This window comes from Ptychodera flava, chromosome 13 (assembly GCF_041260155.1).
Source record: "Ptychodera flava strain L36383 chromosome 13, AS_Pfla_20210202, whole genome shotgun sequence".
NCBI classification, from domain to species: domain Eukaryota; kingdom Metazoa; phylum Hemichordata; class Enteropneusta; family Ptychoderidae; genus Ptychodera; species Ptychodera flava.
In genome coordinates this window covers 4,766,427-4,784,441 of record NC_091940.1, presented here as the reverse complement: position 1 = coordinate 4,784,441, position 18,015 = coordinate 4,766,427, and the positions used below count along the sequence as shown (strand labels likewise).

The 18,015-nt window shown below is 35.3% G+C and overlaps 1 protein-coding gene across 12 annotated transcripts in view; it reads left to right on the top strand.

Moving 5' to 3' along the window:
- LOC139147181 (puratrophin-1-like) overlaps positions 1-18,015 on the top strand; it is a 102,435-nt gene that overhangs the window by 42,343 nt on the left and 42,077 nt on the right. For 7 of the 12 annotated variants that reach the window (XM_070718116.1, XM_070718109.1, XM_070718107.1 and 4 more), the window contains exons 1-2: positions 6,542-6,972; positions 14,741-14,941. In XM_070718116.1, the coding sequence (XP_070574217.1) occupies positions 6,790-6,972; positions 14,741-14,941 (384 nt within the window). In that variant the 5' untranslated portion in view covers positions 6,542-6,789. Of the gene's footprint in view, positions 1-3,941; positions 4,125-6,541; positions 6,973-8,837; positions 8,906-11,453; positions 11,576-14,740; positions 14,942-18,015 lie in introns of those variants that run through there. The other 5 variants (XM_070718113.1, XM_070718110.1, XM_070718118.1 and 2 more) reach the window with 4 other exon arrangements.

Below are 18,015 nucleotides of genomic sequence, written 5' to 3'. Positions count from 1 at the left end.
AATTATTCTGTTACCAAATCAAGAATAAAAGCTAGGGGTCACCATGTAAAGTTTGGTACATAAGTAGCAAATTCTACTTTTATCAATATTGGAAATTCAAAATGGCCACCATCCATGTGTTTACACACAACTCTACATGTATGGGGAAAATAAAGGTTTTGATTTTCAAAAATAACTGACGATAAAAATTTTTCTCATTAAAACCTTTAAAATGAGCCCCCACCAGTGGTAGACCAGAAAAGTATTGGAAAAGTTTTAGAGTCTGAATATCTGTCCCGAACATTCTACATCAGATGACATTCTGTGAGGATAACCAAAATGTTATAGTACATAGGAGTAGAACAGTAGTCCACCCATTAATCATAAATATTGGTACATTTAAAGTACTCCATTACTCCATGTAAAATCATCTTTTAAATTCCAAAGTAAGAAAAATTTACATTTTTCAAATATGAGAATGTATGAGCACTGATCAGTTGGCTGAAGAGTGTGTATCAATGAAAACTCAGAAGATACAAGTGTGCAGTATTGTTGGATTGGATCAATGAAACATAGAGTTTGCCTTTACATGTACATGACATGTGGGGATCAGCTTTGACAGTGTACAAGTATCACAAGAGGCAGTGTGTAAGACATTTGTAAATTCCTACAGGATGCGAGAGTTACAGCTGTAAGCTTCAAATGCATGGATTGATGACTTTAAAAGTAGAGGGGAAGATTATCATCTATGTTAAAGTTAGATGACAGCAACTGATGTGTATTGATGTGTTGTGGGTTTCTTAAGAATTTAATTGCAACCTTATGGACCAAAGTTACTGTGTACAGTGTTCAAATTCAATGCTCCCTCTTAGCTTTAGCAACTTGTGTGGTGGAAATAAATTTTTAAGATCCATGGCATCTAGTGTGTCTTCCCTAACCATTGTGTTAAAAAAATCATCTCATTGATCGAGGGACAATGGAAAGTTCTGACTTCCGCTGAGCAAGTGTTTTGTGTATGTTGTTCAATGCATTTTAGTCTTACATGATATATGTGTTTTAAATGTGATCATATTCTTTTTGAACTGTAGAGTTCAGTACTTATATGGCTCGTTTCTCATCATAATTTGTCCAAAAAGAGCAATTCTGGCAACTTCTTTACCTGCAACCATAACTGTAGTATCATTATTTTGACTGTAGTTGTGTAGTCAGACCACACTTTCAATGGAATAGGTTTGATGATTGATCCAGTCTTTGCAAAAATACCGGATGAATGAAGACTTGCATTGCAAGTGACCCATTGTTTTTGCTTTCATTCCTACAGAGTATTACATGTAAAGGATCAATAATAGAAACAGCCTTGTGTTCTCTGCATTTGAAAATCAAAATTTTCTATTGTCTCAGAACCAAGTTAAACCACCCAAGTTGATATTGTGACATTCCTTGTTTTTCAACTTTTTGTTGATTAAACATGGACATGTTGTGCGTTTCAAGGAGACTAGAGGATATTTCATTCAATAGTCTTCCATACAGAGATACACATGGGAGACAAATGCAGTTCTTGTATAGATTGTTGTTGTTAGAGAGTCCATACAAATCCCCTCCATGCAAAGCATAAAATATCTTGATGGGGCAATATGTATATTTTTGGCACTACAATGTAGACATCAATACAAACATCAACATTGTGCTATTTTCATAGGCTATCACATCAGGCAGGCCAAAGTGAGCCTTTCAAGTACTGTACATTTTTACATGGTTAAGGCTGATATTGGATATGACAAATGAAGCAAACCAGGGTAAATACAATAAATGACCTAGAATATAGCTTCTGCAATGTATGTCCTTTCAATATTGGTTGATGGAAGCCAGTGGCTTAAAAAAATGCGTAAATGTGACTTCCTGTATGTAACAGTATGGAAAATTAAAAAAAAAAACAAAGAAAAAGGTTAACTTTTAATTTGGAGGACACACCCGCTTCCTGCCAGTACTTTGTGATTAATATTCGTCCAATCATTGATGTAGCTACATACCAAACTGAATCTTAGTAACCTTCAGTACCGGTATGTTATTGTTAGACCGTGGTAAGTGATTTTAAAGTTTCACAATAGGGTGTCTGCATAAGTGAACTCTGATCTATGCATGACATGACAGCATCATTGAATCACACACAATTAATGGCAAGACTCTGTACTTTCTACAATGTTCAGTACCATTTAGGAAAATTCTGATAAAGGACTTCCTTTAATGTCAACTGTAGAGAGGCACGGGTATATCCTTGTTACACTCTACTGAATATAGAACTTGAGTTTCACTCATGTGAAGTGCATGTGACATATGATGGTGTGGCTAGGGATGTAATCCATCATCACACATTGAATATGTACTGCCCTCTATCAGGAATGTTTTCCAATCCGCCAAGTGAAACTCTGCTAGGAGTGATTTAATCCACTTTTGAATACTTGACAGTGTAGAATCTGTTGATGAACATCGTTTATATTGCCAAAAAGGTTTTATGAACGGCTTGTTAGGAAGTTCTTGGGTTTTCAAATCTACAACAATAACACATATAGTGTTTGCTTCACACAATTTAGTCACATATGGTTGTACTTTAACATTAAAATGTTCTTGCTTTGGGTAAAATAATCAGCATGCCATGCAAGGCATTCCTAATGTCACGTGTTGGAAGCTTTTAATTGCTTCAAGCCATTACTCATTCCGTTGTCAAGGACTAAGTGTAGGTTTACAAAACTTCTGTGTAAACTTAAATTATTAAATATTATATTGCTATAAAAAACAATAAGTTTCTCAGCTGGTTTTTTGCTAAGATTCTGGGAAAATAATGTGTTTTGTTGCCACAGCCTGTTTCCAGTAAGCTTGCAGGAAATTCCAGACAAAATCATGTAAACTACTTGTATACAACCTGGGTGTAGATTTGATGGGACAATGCCAGTCAGCTGGAATTTAGAACACTGTCATGATGTATTTATGAGTTTTGGTATGATGAACAAAGAAGTGTCAAAAGTGAAAGTTTATCTCCAACTCTAAGTTGCATCAAATCAAAATATTGTACATCAATAAGAATAAATACCTGCAATGATTAGGTCAGGAAAACATATTTTCTGCAGTAATACTTGTGGTATGAAGGTGGCTACTCTATGGTAAGCAGTAACTTGAAGACAGTTGTATCAGACACAAATAAACAGTGATGCCATGGTTTGTCTACAGAGATAGTGAATGATACCTCTGTCCATGGTTTATGTCTATGAGATAAAGGTCACTCAACTGTCTTTTAACCTTGAATCAAGTTCTTTACTTTATGTTGACTTTTACAGGCACTTAATTATTGTTCAGAATTTGCATATAAAAGGAATGGTTTTGCATCCTTGTGTAGGATGATACCATGGCGATCATGTATAATGGTTTCTAAGGTTTTACCAAACAGGAAGTCATACACAGCGTCATGTGATTTCAGTCAGAAGTGGCAATACAAGTATGTACAGTAAATGCTGTGTTTTATGTGGTAAGGTGTTGGCTGGCAATTACAATGTTTCCCATGTCATTGTCAAGTTTGTTTGAGGTGATTGAATGTTGACTTTTCTCAAGGGTTTTAAGATTAACTTTTGTTTGATCAGCATAAGAAGTTGCATACAAAAAATTGGTTTAATGGAACCGGCTCTCTGTGATGGTGTTTATATGTGCACTGATTTCTGAATAGGTATGTTCATACTAAATGGCTAAAATGCTTCAGTTTTATGTGTGTACAATAATGTATAATAGACGTCCAAATACCTTGGCCACTTTGCAATATAGTTTTTTTGTATTTTTGTACCATGAACAACTGAGATATATATGACTCTCTTTGCACATATGTATCACCCCAGATAATAATAATGAAGTAACACCCCTTTGTGAAAATGAAATAACCCACAACTTAAGTCACCAATGAAATTCTTAATTGAAATAAACACAGAGTTTTGATTTTAGATTTGGTGAATGCCAAGAATTGTAAGAGCACGGTGGACTCCCATGTGCATTGCTACACTGTTTTATCACATTGTCTGTGGAGTGAATAGCTGAATATTATCATCTAAAGTTTATACTTTCTCCCAAATTCTGATCCATCAAATACCATTGGATTATTACATGTAAGTAACTGTGTATAGTTTACCAAGACGCTTTCATTTTCTGTCAGAATTTCAAAAGTTTGTATTTAATATTCTTATTGATGGGGTTATTGATTCATTTTGTAACAATCTACAATATGTAAAATTATCTGTTCATTAATTGTTCAAGAATCTTTTTCTGTTTTTACACTGTGAAACATATTCATGTAGAGCCTACTAGAGGTATGCAATCTTGCAATATCTATTTGGATACAGAAAAGAGGTAATTTGACTCCTTCAGCAATTTTCCCGTCAACTTGTCTTTTTCCATCCAAAATAATGACATACTATCATGCCTTTCCCCAGTCATAACACTAATCTACAGTTGAGAAAAGTATTTGCTGTGTCTGAAAGAAAACCGCACATACACTCAAGGAGGTACCTCCATGATGCACTGTAGCTGGGAAGTGTTTTGTTGTATCATGCATGTATGTTTTGCAAAGTTTTCTCATAGAAACAGTTACATGTAGCAATCAACATACATGTGATAAATTTCAATAGTTCTGAATAATCAGTCTATTGATTATAAAATGTGATATAGATGCTCTAATGTAATTCAACAGAACATCAAGAAAGGTGAAGCAACTTTGCAATGAACTTGCACTATGCTTCGTCAATGAGTACATAGCTAGGTTTGTTTTCAGAACAAATCAAACAAAATGTGTGTTACTCTTGATATCAGATAATGAACATTCACAAACAATGTAAATGTCAGTATTCAAGCATTTATAGTATCATACACATGTAAGTAATGTCCTTGAACACACTTGCTGATGATATATTATCTTACAGATAAACACATTTTAATATTTCAACCCTTTTACATATATTATGATAATAGAGATATGATAATGTATAATCTTCATTTTTCTAAGTCTGTAATAAGCTCATCCAAACATTCTCAAAATGTTATTTGAAAAACTTAAGTTGCTTATGAGGTGAGAGTTTTACAGAGCATGTATGTCACAAATCCAAGCTGAAAATGTCTTTCATGATGTATGCTATTGTAGAGTTGTACTACATCTTCCACAAGTATGCATCACCGTCTCTTAGAAATAAGTGTACAAATATCAAGATACATGTGTCTGTATTTGGCATAGTCAAGCAGTACACATATGTGCCTCGAAAGTGAGAGACTTACACTTTGGTCAAACTTTCCAAAAGGAATCTTTCAACCACTCTCTTTCAAAATCAAGAATGAAAATCGGGGGTCACTGTGCAAATTTTGGCACTAGAGAAACAAATTGCCCAAGATTTACCGATATTTAAAATTCAAAATGGTCACCATCCCTGTGTTAAAGGCACTTTTTGCGATCCCTGGGATCACCTTTGTTCTTCTCTGTAAGAGGATTATTAGGGTGTGATAGCCTTTTGTTTTCCATTGTAATCTGGTGGGTAAATTTTCTGATGAGACAATCTGGTGCTAACACAGGCCTTTAAACTCTATGGAGAAAAATGAAATTTTCGAATTTCGAAAAACTAAGCCAGTGAAAAGTTTTCTTACACGGGTGGTACGGTATATCAGGAAAGAATTGTGAAAGTTTGAGAGTCCAAATATCTGTCCACAAGGTGTGTTCTATCTTAAAGCACTATCAGCTGTAATTTCTGATGTAAATTCCAATTTTTTTTGCTCATTCTGTGAAATACAGTGTTTTATTTCATTTCCAAAATCATGTTGAAATGCTAAAGTGTTCAACCGGACAGCCTGTTGCTATGGCCTAATGAAATTTAGTCTGGACAGGAATTTATTTTTCAACTGTAACATTGCATACACTGCATTGTGTTGAGCAGATTAAAACTTTGGATGTCAGGGAAAGAAGAAAAACAAGAAACAATTTTTTTCTGAACAAAAATAATAACTATAATAAAAAAGTACAGCTATTGTCCCTTTAAGTTCTTTCTTTCTTTGAAAGTTGTAATTTTGGTTGACTGTTGATGAGCACTGTTTGGTTGGACTGTTGACTGATGTTGCCAGTATCATGAGGTCATTTCACTTACTTTGCACACTATACCCATGCATTCTGTGAAAAGCATGAAGTCATTTAGTTTGACATGCGTGGGTGTTGTACACCTGATGTGATTTCCTTTTCAACTTATAAAGCCATTGAAAGCATACAGAAATATTGCTCACTCGCAATATTGCCCTAATTTGACATTATGTTCATACTTGTATAAATCATATTGGCAGTTGGTTTTTTCCTCAAAGTTTTCAAGTCTTTGTTTTTTCTTCAGTATTTCACAATTTTTTTGGGGTCTCTAAGTTTACTAGGCTCCCTTCCTATTGTTCCTGCCATTGGACAGTTCAGCTGACCTCCAAAAAATAAAGTTAGACACACCCACCGTCGGTTTTGATGGACTAGGTCCCTTCAATGACTGTAGGATTATGCATGGGCATGCCTTTATTGATGCGTGCTCTAATACAGTGTCAGTTGGGGATCAAACTGAATGAAACCAAAACTGATCACCCGCAGGTTTATTTTCAGCGCTGGGGAGGCCAGGTCACCATTACTTTTTATGGTGTGTCCCTTAACACCGTTGATAATGATCGGCTGTTAACAGTCTGACACAAACTGCCCTCTAGAAGATTTTTGAAAGATCTTACAACTTACTGGTGTATGACATGTAGCCTTAACCTGACAATGATAAGATGTCGCTGTACTTCCTACTGGTGGCCAAGGATATTCTGACCACTTTTGGAGAAACTCTTGCCGCTGTATTCAGAATGGCTGCCATCTTTGACTGGGTGTCTAGTCGACTACAAGCTGTGCTTCCTGTCACGGAGGCTGATACAATCAGCCTAGAGACAGAACTTGTTGATCTGTCTAGTAGTGTAAGTACGATGTCGGATGTTGACTGATTGATGATAATGTTATTGTACAAACAAAACAGCCTATATGTAGATATACATGCATGAGTAACAATTTAACACTATAGATTCCTATTAAATCTAATGTTTGGAATCTTCGGTGACTAGATGTAGACATCACATTAGTTTATTGAGATGCTATCAAGTGTCTTACAAAACACATCTTTGGTCCTGGTTAATGGTTTTTATGGTTTCATTTCTTCAACATGGCAATGATCCAATCACATGACCGGATTTTGATTACCGTACCAGGCATCAAGACATGCAGTCACATAATCATAAAAGTTTTCAAGTTGTAAGTGTACAATATTAATGAAAGTATGTGGTTTCAATGTACAGTATCTCAACTTTGTAGAAATATTAAATCACTATTTTTACTGAGTTGGTAATTATTTCATCAATAGTTTCTCTTCAACAACATCACCAATGTCAGATAAGAAATTACCTTGCTAATCATATGGCAGCTTTATAGAGAACACTATAAAAACACATGTTAGACTTGTTTATCTGTGTTGAGGTATTCTTTGGTGAAGGTGTTGTGAATTACTTTGTGAAAGATCCCTTTGAAGGCCCTTGATGTCCTCTATTGTTGGGCATTTTGTCAAGGCAGACTGCAATGCCAATAAACCCTGGGCAGTAAAAGGTTGGTAATCATTCAGCAAAGCTAGTGTGTATGTCAGCTCCATCAGGTTCTGAGAATTGTGTCCGACATGACGGAATTCAATATAAAATTCATGGTTGGTTTGATACTTTGATAGGCAACAGTTAGCCCGTATAGGGATACTTGTTTTAAATCACTTATATATATAGCTTGTAATGTTTGAGTATAAGTGTAGGGGTGTAGGTTTAATACTGATTCAGTGTTTCACATTGATAAACTGTACAGTACAAGATGTGAGATGAATACCAGTATTGAAACTTGATGAGGAATCATCAGCATAAAGTGTTTATACCAAAACAATGCTCATTAATGTAATTTGCATACATGAATCATATATCTATCTTGTATCTTGCTTCGAAATGTTAGAATATGTCAATTTCAAATACCTAGTGATGAGTTGAAGTAGACTTTCTTTGTATCAAGTGAAACTTCACACATCCATTGAGTACTATAAAGTGGTCTTGTTCATGAACTGTGACAATGGAAAACCTGCCTGGATCAAGCACTTTATGGTCAGTCAGTGGCCTGGAACAGGGTATGCACTCCAATAACTCTGCTTCCTGCAGCTTTTAATGGTTGAGATTCTTGCCAAAGCCAGCTCAACCAGTTCATGGTTTATCCTGTCCCTTTCACTCATATTCAAATTTTATGGAAATAGTATTGTTCTACATGACATTTGTATGTATTATTAATCAAAATTTACATATAGGGACTAATTAGTGATAATTTAACTTGTATATATACATGTTTTCAATTTTCAAGTGAAATGAAATGTTAACTGTGTTACTAAACCTGCATGATAAAAGCCAATTGCTACATGCATGACAAAAACTACTAATGTCTTTTAATAGTAGGCTTAATTTTTCAATAAGATTGTGCTGCTATACTTCAAATAGATAACCCTGTTATTGTATGGTAATCCATGTGTGGTATTCCAGCTGTACTATTTTTAATACCAGGAATTTTGCACCCATTGAAAATTTCTTCAATCTGTGATATTTCCCTTGTGGAAAAAACAATGGGCAGACTGTGCTCATCAAAGGCATGGTTTATGTAATATTTAGCATAACAATATTTGTAATTTGAGTATTACTGTGCTGGGTAGTTTTAAAGAATGTAGTTATAAACCCCCACTGTGAGCAGAATTTACATACTTGTACATGGTAAAGTGATCTTATGTATGGACAAATTACTGTCATATCGTTCAAATACGCATTTCTGTCTTTCACCACACAGGTAGGTGTTCATCTGGTATGTATGTGTACATTTTATGTACATGGAAGATGAAAATTAGTTTTGATAATGCTATGTTAAGTGTACCAAGGATGATATGGCTCTGAAAAGATGGTGTGAGAGTTTGTCACTTCAGTTATACATGTAACAAGTTGTAAAATCTGGAGTATTTCTATCAGATGTGAACTTGAAATGTATAGTATATTATCATCTGCAAACTCAGCAATCAAAATTTAGTTGGGTACAGCCCCATCCCTGAAAAAGGTGGTTTTACAATGGGGTTTTGCATACTGTTTTGAACTTGACTGTTGAACACAACTGGAGTTCAATGAAACACACCTTCATGTTCATATTGTACATACATGTACACGTGACACATGCCAACACACAACATACACAAACTCATGCAATGTGATCAAAACATCACTGAACTGGGCTTCAGATAGCCTTTGGGAGCACTCTGTAAAACGTTAAGTACCCCTTCTGATATTTTTCATCAAAAGAAACCATATAGAAGAAAAAAGGTTATGTAGAAGTTGACTTTGAAGTCCTATCTGTAGTAATGCATCAGCTAAGTATGAATGCAGAAATCCTTTTTCTCAGTGAAAAATCTTGTGATGCTGATCAGAAACAAAGTCACCAACCTTAAAGTGATTGCTTAAATGTTTATCCTGAAATACTACACATAAGAAGTTACTATGGAGTCATCCATTTCCAAAAACATGAAAATTGCTTTGCTGAAGAAGCTGAAACAGATATGTAAGTAGAGGAGTTCATCTGCATTTAAATTAATTGCAGAGATTTGCCATCTGTTTGCAACACCTCACATGTATAATGCCAGGTTCAAAAGTTATGGACTATAAACTTGCAGGAGAAATTTACAACTTGTTGTCTATTTACAAGGAATAGCTGTAGACTGAATGTGATTGGCATATCTATAGAGTAAATAATTATTCATACTCCATTACCTTACAAGCTTGAATTTTGCACCTATCTGTCTCTGGATTTATCTTCGTAGTATGACAGTTTCCATATTTAATGTGTTAAGCCGTGCAAGGATCTTTGCTCACACATGTCATTGCAGATAAATGCATTTGTATCAATCTTGTTCTACCCTGCGGCTGTTATGGATTAGTAAATAACAATTGCATTATCACACAGTTCATACCTTCCGGCAATTCCAAGATAGCTCATCGTCAACCAAGTGTAGAATGTTTCATACCATATACGTGTATAATAAATAAAAGCATAACTCTAAACCATTTAGTGATATACATGATGTTTAATTTAGTGCCTTTTGCCATGAAATATCAAATTTGATGTCACAAAGATCTGCAAGTGTTGTGACAATATGGTTTCATCTGATACGCACCAATTTCAAAGAAGAGAATAAAACTTTATTCCAAAAGTATTAAAAGTAAAGTGAGATGAACATGTTTTACTGTTTTGAAAAGCATTGAAAGATAATCTTTGGTGGTATGCAATAGTTTGTATGTTCAATTGTGAGTCTATGTTATGGTAATGAACGCCTGGTAGCTGTAGATAGTGATGTAATATCTTGTAATGCATATCCACAGTGTGCAGTTTTCCTGTTTGCTAGATAATGATTCATCACAGAGTGTAGCCAGGAAAATGACGTCATAGTTCAATGTTTCTATTCCTAGTAGTCCATACTTGGCTGGAGCATGGTAACTTTATACCACTTGATATCAAAACTGTACAGAAAGTCTGGCTAAAGTCCATATTTTTACAGATATGAAATTTGGAAATTTGATGTCCATTTCTAAAGTTAGTATACCAGAGTGAAGTGAAAGCTAAATATTCACTGCTTTCTTTCAAAAAGAAAAGCTTTCTTTAATTTAATAATGTTAATTTGGTGAATGTTCATAGTATATTGAAAATATTTCTTGAATTTGTGATTTAATAATCCACATGTAGTACTAGTTGTACATCAAAGAAGCTAACCATCACTTCTTGATTTTAGAGACATTGTAAGAAACCTTTACACACAACTCATGCACTGTATCTTTTATGAATTCCAAATTGATTGTTGATGGTTTTGATTTGAAGCCAAAGCTCTTTTAATCCATTCTGCTGCAATGCATATGATTGCATATATGTATCATGAAATGATTATATCATATAAAAACAATTATTTTCAGCAAATACAGTATATCAATAAATCACAGTTCACTTTAGACCCTGTCAAAATGGACAGTGTACCACGTATCATTAGTTGGATTTGATTGAGTTATGCAGTAATGAAACTGTACATAAGTAAAAACTTCCTCAGAAACCAATTCAATATGACATTCAAACACAAGGCCGATGTCTTGATGACTTGATCATTACAAATGCAAATACGTGTCTCCCTCTTGGCAGTATCATTTACATACTAGTGTCAAATGAGTAATTTGCTGCCAAATCCATGGGTAGGAAGTTTTCCCAGTGGTGTGGGTTTCCATGAGGAGCCCAGTAATACCCCCAGATGACCCCAGGAAATAGAAAGATGTATGCCATGGAAATGGCAGGAAGAGGGAGTGGTTTCCCTTGCGGAGTCAGTCATACATCATTCTATTCCCAGTATTCCAAAACTCAGCCATGTTGAAGCGTATCAGAAAAGCATGGACCTCTGTGAGGAGGAAAGTGTCGTCAAAACCAACATTTTGGGAGGTAAACGATCATTCCAATAATTTGCTGAAGGCTTCTCAATGGTTTGATTTCATTTTGTCAGACTAGTTTCTTATAACTGCAAAAATTTTTAACTAACAAACTTTTTACGTACCACACGGAAGATGACGTAATGCCTAGTTTTATAACTTAAATACTCTTGCGAAAGTGAACCTAACAGATATTTATCAGGGTTGTATGATTGATTAAATTTTTAAAATGAAATCAGTCAAATCTCTCCTGGTATTTTCAAATAATGTCTGTTTATGTTTTTGTGTCATCCATGGTTGTTTTGTTGTTTGTTGTGATACATGCGTCAAAGCAATGTGATGACCGTATGTGATAGAATGACATCCTGAACTTTCTCTTTGGACAGCTTGTTCATATGTCCGGCAATGGGAGTGTACCAGTTGTATTGTACCATACAAGTAATTAACATAGACCATGTCATGAAGTGTGTACAGTTACTGTAGGATTTCATGTGCCAACTGCTGTTCCTCTTTAACTTCCACAAAGTAAACTTTGGAGGTTTAGAAATGGTGAATTTATTTTTCTGTTTTATCCTTTGAAATTGTAAAGTTAACGCTCTTTGGTTTACTTTGTGCAGAGTTGATTTTGTTTGGTCAAAGTGTCTTCTTCATTTTGATCATGGGATAGGTAGGGAAAATTCAATCATTGCATCATACCACATTTGTGTTATTGTTGGAGAAAGAGGAAGTATAGAGGTTTTGACTCACCATATTGATTTCACTTTTGTCAGTTCTGCACACACCAAGTATTTCTATTATTTGAATGTCTGATTCACTGATGTATTTTTACATTTGTCACTTTCTAAATTTGATCACACTTTCCGCATCAGAGTAGGCCTCATGACGTTTTTCTGAAATTTGTAAATATGAATGGTATGAATAATTATATATTCATGTTTAGTTATTTTTTGTCGTTGGTTAACTCAGTTATTACACTATAATTCAGATGGAGTGGCTTGCAATTGATAAAAGAGGACACAACGTAGAAACTACTAGTAATAGATACACCTATAACAAAAGATATCTTATGTTCATTCTTTAGGAAAGATTACTATGTATGATATGCCATCATATTTCAGGAATGCCAAGACAATATGATAGTCAGACTAAAGTGACATAACTGTGGATAGTATTGGTGACATTTTATACAGTATTAGACATTTTATACAGAACTACAAATATTCCAGTAATAATAGACTTGGTAATTACAGTTTGTGAGGTATGCTATATGTTTCTGATCCATTCATGAACCTAGATTTATGTGATACCATGTACAGTGTTGTGATTACATGTACCTTAATATGCAGCATGTCACAGAGCTGAAACTTATGAATCAGAACAACCCGATACCACATACTATACACATACTATACACATACTATACACATACTATACATGTACTTGCTATAGTTTCCGTATTCATGGTAATGAAAATGAGAAAGTACATTTGTGTGTTCCTTTACAAGATCATTGAATATTCTCTATTTCAAGCAATGAAGGTTTGTAATTCCATTCATCATCTTCAAGCACCTTAGGATTTTGAAATATCATGAGTGGAATTGTGGAATGTAAAGACACGTAAAATATTTACATGTAGGAACCTTAAATAGGATATCAAGATTGAGTTTTCCCTTCTTATATTGAAAGGGTTTTGTGTTCGTAACATACTTTTATTACACAACCCTAGTAACTATGTACTTTCCATGTTCATCAATAATATAGATCTCTTCCATGGAAGATACTTGTACACACTTGTATTCCTAATTATTAATCAAAAGTAAACATAAGCCACCATTAATAGATGGCCACATCTGGTAACCTACAAACTCTTTTGTGTAATATGCAATAATAAGTTTCCAGGTTTTTTGAATAGCACAGTGTTTGTTTGAATGGCATAAAAGAAATACATCATCGATGTGCTTTCAGCATGTGTCTGGTATGAAGTGTGACTACAATGCAAATATTGAGGGTATAAAATAGAAATCCATGAATTACAGATGAATACAGTACTTCTTTTAGTGTGGTAACATTTTTCTGCAGTAACAGTTCTTACCATTGTTTTTGATACATAAGTACATGAAAATCTCATTTAGTCTACTGTCGTAGCGTCATGGAGTCTAAATACTTCTAGGGTAAGATGTTGCCGGGCTTTCATCGTATTTGACAGGGAAGAACAAATCATTTGTGATTCCCACACTGTGTAAGGTGTGTAACACAAATTCCACAGCAGCAGTCAAAGTCACTGAGTTCACAGAAATACCATGGCTGATAGGTTTAAAATTCTGTTGTTGGTTGGTACGGCTCCAAGTCTAGTAATGTGCTGTAACCTGTTTCTGCATCTCACGAAAGCTACCAAACTTTTAATACAGAAACTGAAAAGCCGGCTTTTGGAGTGTGTACACATTATTTGGAAGGCTGTCCTGATACTAGAGTTGATCAGTCAAGGATTGACACTCTGTCACAGAGAGTCATCAGAGCTGTTAGTGTGTGTACAATACTGATCTCAGCCAACTGGATCTGTCGCATTGTTCAATTCTGTCTTATAAGGCTCAGCCTATAATATTACTGTGCATTTAGCCTATGTAATCTGACATGCACAGTGACTGCAGACCATGTTGCTCCTATCTTACAATACAAGCGTATCGGAGTGATCGTTTACTAGTGACTTTTGCAAGTTCAACTTCAGTGTTTGCTAGCTTATATTCCACCCAAGGTAATTAGATTCAGCTATGGTGATGTTTTGTCATGGTACACATAACTGATGGGATTGATATTTCTGAGTTTTGTAATTTCATGTGGCATGGTGACCAGGAAGGTATATGTAGTTCAAGTTTTCCATTGGAATCTACATGTAGAGCAATGAATAAGAAAAGAGAACTATAATTGGTGGACATTTTCAGAGGACACCATACAGTGATGGCAGAACCATTTACACTCTCAAGAAAATTTCTATTTTGTCAGTTTGAAAGATAATTTCTACTTTATCAGTACGATGGCGTGTACTGATGAGGTAGTGCAGGTAACTTGACCTCAAATTGTTCACTCACACAGCAAATCTACTCATGCATCAAATCCCATACAATACCGCCTTCTTGAATATCATTAACTCCAGACTCCCTTCATTTCAATGTGTTTGCAGGACTCGCAGGAAGCATTCGACAATAGCGTGCAACAGACGCTATCCAAGCTGTATCCACCATTCCGATCCACGGCACCAGTCATTATCGGCCAAGTTTGCCAGATTGTAGATTCCCAGTTTGCTGGTGATGGAAGAACATTCCTGACAGATTTTTTACTCCCAGCAAAAATACAACTGCAAGTTTTGAGGGAGGAAGCCAAGGTGAGTGATGTTGGAAATTTCTATATTACATTGACAGGTAAAGAATTAGTGCCTTCCACATGATTTTAATGTTATTTTCAAGTAAAACACTCCCAAGTGAAAGACAGGTATTTTTAAATTGAGTCAGAGTATGGAATAAATAATGGCAACTAGAAAAGCACTAAAAGCTTCAGGAGACGGCAGGGTCAGTCTTTAAAATATAGAGCAACAAAGAATTTTAGACTTGGTGATACACGTCCCAGCTTGGTCATGTCAAGTAGGTAAATACAACATCAAAAGAGCAGTGTCTCCACACTCAAGTCAATGTGTGAGTGGAATACATGTTTGTCAGCAGAGAACAAAAATAGACTGAAAAAAAAAATATGAAGAGCTCTTAAAAAAGTGTTTTAATGCAATATGAAGTGGTATAAGTATGATTAATGACATCATGGTGGTGTACAAAGTCTAATAGTTTTAACTAATAGTATGATGTCAGTGCTGAACAATGAAAACTTAAAGCTCTTTTCCAGTTTTAACTTTTACCAAAATTTAATTATTTACTTAGTTTGACTTTGTGGTATGCCCTACTTTTGTGAAGGAGGAGATTTTGCTGAACTGAATAAAGTTGTGTCTAGCTTGAGTAGTTTTATTTTGATTCAAATTGGAGTGGCTTTTTCAGGCGGTGACAAGAAGTTTTGAATTATTGCCAGTTAAACAAAACACACTCAGTCCTGTTGTACTCTATCCGCCACAATCCACTAACATCTTTCCGTCAGATTTTCATGGAAGATTTGAAGCAGTAGCTTTTCAAATCAGAAAGTTTGTACCATTTAGATTCTTAGTTTCTATGGTTTGTTTTTGTGATTTTGTCAAAGACAGTAGAGGAGGGCTCTCTACTGTCTCTGATTTTATCAAGAAAATGAAGCTGACTTTTCTGATTCAGGTCACCATATCACCACCAGTGAAATTACATGAACACTGGCATATGCATTTACATGGTAATGGTTAACCATACCATAACACGGACTTGTAGCCCATATATATACAGCTGCTGAATTTTAAAACTAATGAAACAGACTGAAGTCACATGAATAGTGATTGCATCAATTGGCGTCACATGTCTATTTTCCCTCGTCAGTCGTCCCTGAAAGTCAATTTCCATACAGCTCTAAGGTCATGCCTCCCATCTTCTGTATGTACTCTTTGAGAACTGACTGCCAAAATATTTTTATTACAAACAGAAATGCATTCTGGTCACTGTGCACATACTTTTGTTGGCCAGGTACCTTGAACGCCACTGAAATGACAAGAAAAATCTGGTATTTTCTCACAATGGCCAAACTTCAGTGTTGATGGTCATTTTGGCTTTCTGATGCAAAACTATGACGTGACTGACCTCTAACATGCAAAGACTTCTCTAACATGCAAAGACTTCTCCAGACAAATTAACAAAAGGCTTTGCTGACTGCCTGAGTAGTCTGGCTAAATCCTAACACTGTAACACAAGGAGAAATGGAGAATTTGAACCGCTACAATCACTCATCGGTTTTTGATCAGTCTATGATGTCATTTAATACTGACACCTGTAAGCTCAATTTAACAGTCATACGGTTAAAATGATACCAGGCTTGCCCAATTCACCATCCATCCTGTATGGCTTTCAGACTTGTTGAAGGGCAAGTAATGTACTGAAACAATGTAACATGTGATGCGTACTGTGTTGCCATTGGATATTCAGTGTTTGTGTTACTGTGAATTGCTGGCCTGTAAATTTACTGTAATGCCACGGTTCCGTAGTCATTCCCAGACGTGTACCAACAACGGTCCTAACAGAGAGCACCAGAAGAGTCGTAGCAGTTCCAAAAATTATTGACCTATATCTCCAGACCTTTGGAAAAACACCATGTGGTACTTGAAAAAGGTGTAAATTGATGTGAGAATTGTTGTGCACCATTGAATCAACAGTTATGGTACATTTACCATGTTACACCTGATTGTGTTATGACACTGGATACCAGATTGGATTATGGCCACTAGAGATAAGAAATGAAATACAAATCAAATTAAAAGATGAATTGCATAGATAGAACTAATCTCATGTCACACCATCTTCAAACAACAAGATCCTTATGGTTATATTGTTAATATTGTTATGATGCTTGTCCAAGTTCTGCGATGGTATTGTAGAGTCTGATTTTTCCCTGCTGTGTGAAAGAGGATGTGGATGCAGGCTTCTGGAGTGGACGGTATCAATGGTGATTTGGCTTCATCTTTTCAACATGATCATGTTCACACTAAGTATAGCTGAATACTCAAAGAAACTGCAATACAAGCCTTTCTCTGAATTGATTTCCATCTTGGCTTTTGTCAAGGAAAATGGTACACCTCTGTGGTTACGCCGCACAATGTGAAAACCCAAAGGTATTTGATTTGATTTAGGTATTTATATCTGTGCTCTTCCAGTTCAGTTCATTTCCATTTATAACTATATTGAGAAAAAAGTTAGCGGCTGTCAGTCCAATTTGAATCACTGCTGTAGGTTTCTTTGGTTCTAGTAGTTAGGACTAATAATTGTTCAGTCATTGTGAGGGGCTTGGTTGGGGTGAGTTTGCCTGAAAAGAAAGGTTAAAACACTCAAAGTATTACCTTTCTGCAAGAATGCTAGGTTTTCTTAGCTTGTCAAAAGGGTTTCCTAAGTTTCTATGTCAAAGTTGATAGAATACTAGCATTGTGAAATGGGACAAGATTAAGAACAGATCAAGTATGTCCATGTATCATACTCTGCTAACAATACAAAGTGTGTTCAAATTCAATCTACCATAAAACGGTGACAGAAATCCAACTAGTAGAACTGAACAGTACATCTAATCCAATAACAACTTTGTACTTTCTGTCACAAGTGTTTTCTCATTCTTACCAGAGCTCTTTTCCAGTTCCTCTTGTGTTTGTAATCTTGTACAAGAGGCATACATAATTACCCAGGTGCCCAGTATGTTTTATTTGAATTCATACAACATGCATTATACATATGTATGAGTTTCCTGTTTTGCACAAATTCTTTATAACCCTTGGTAATAGTTGAATTCATGTAGATT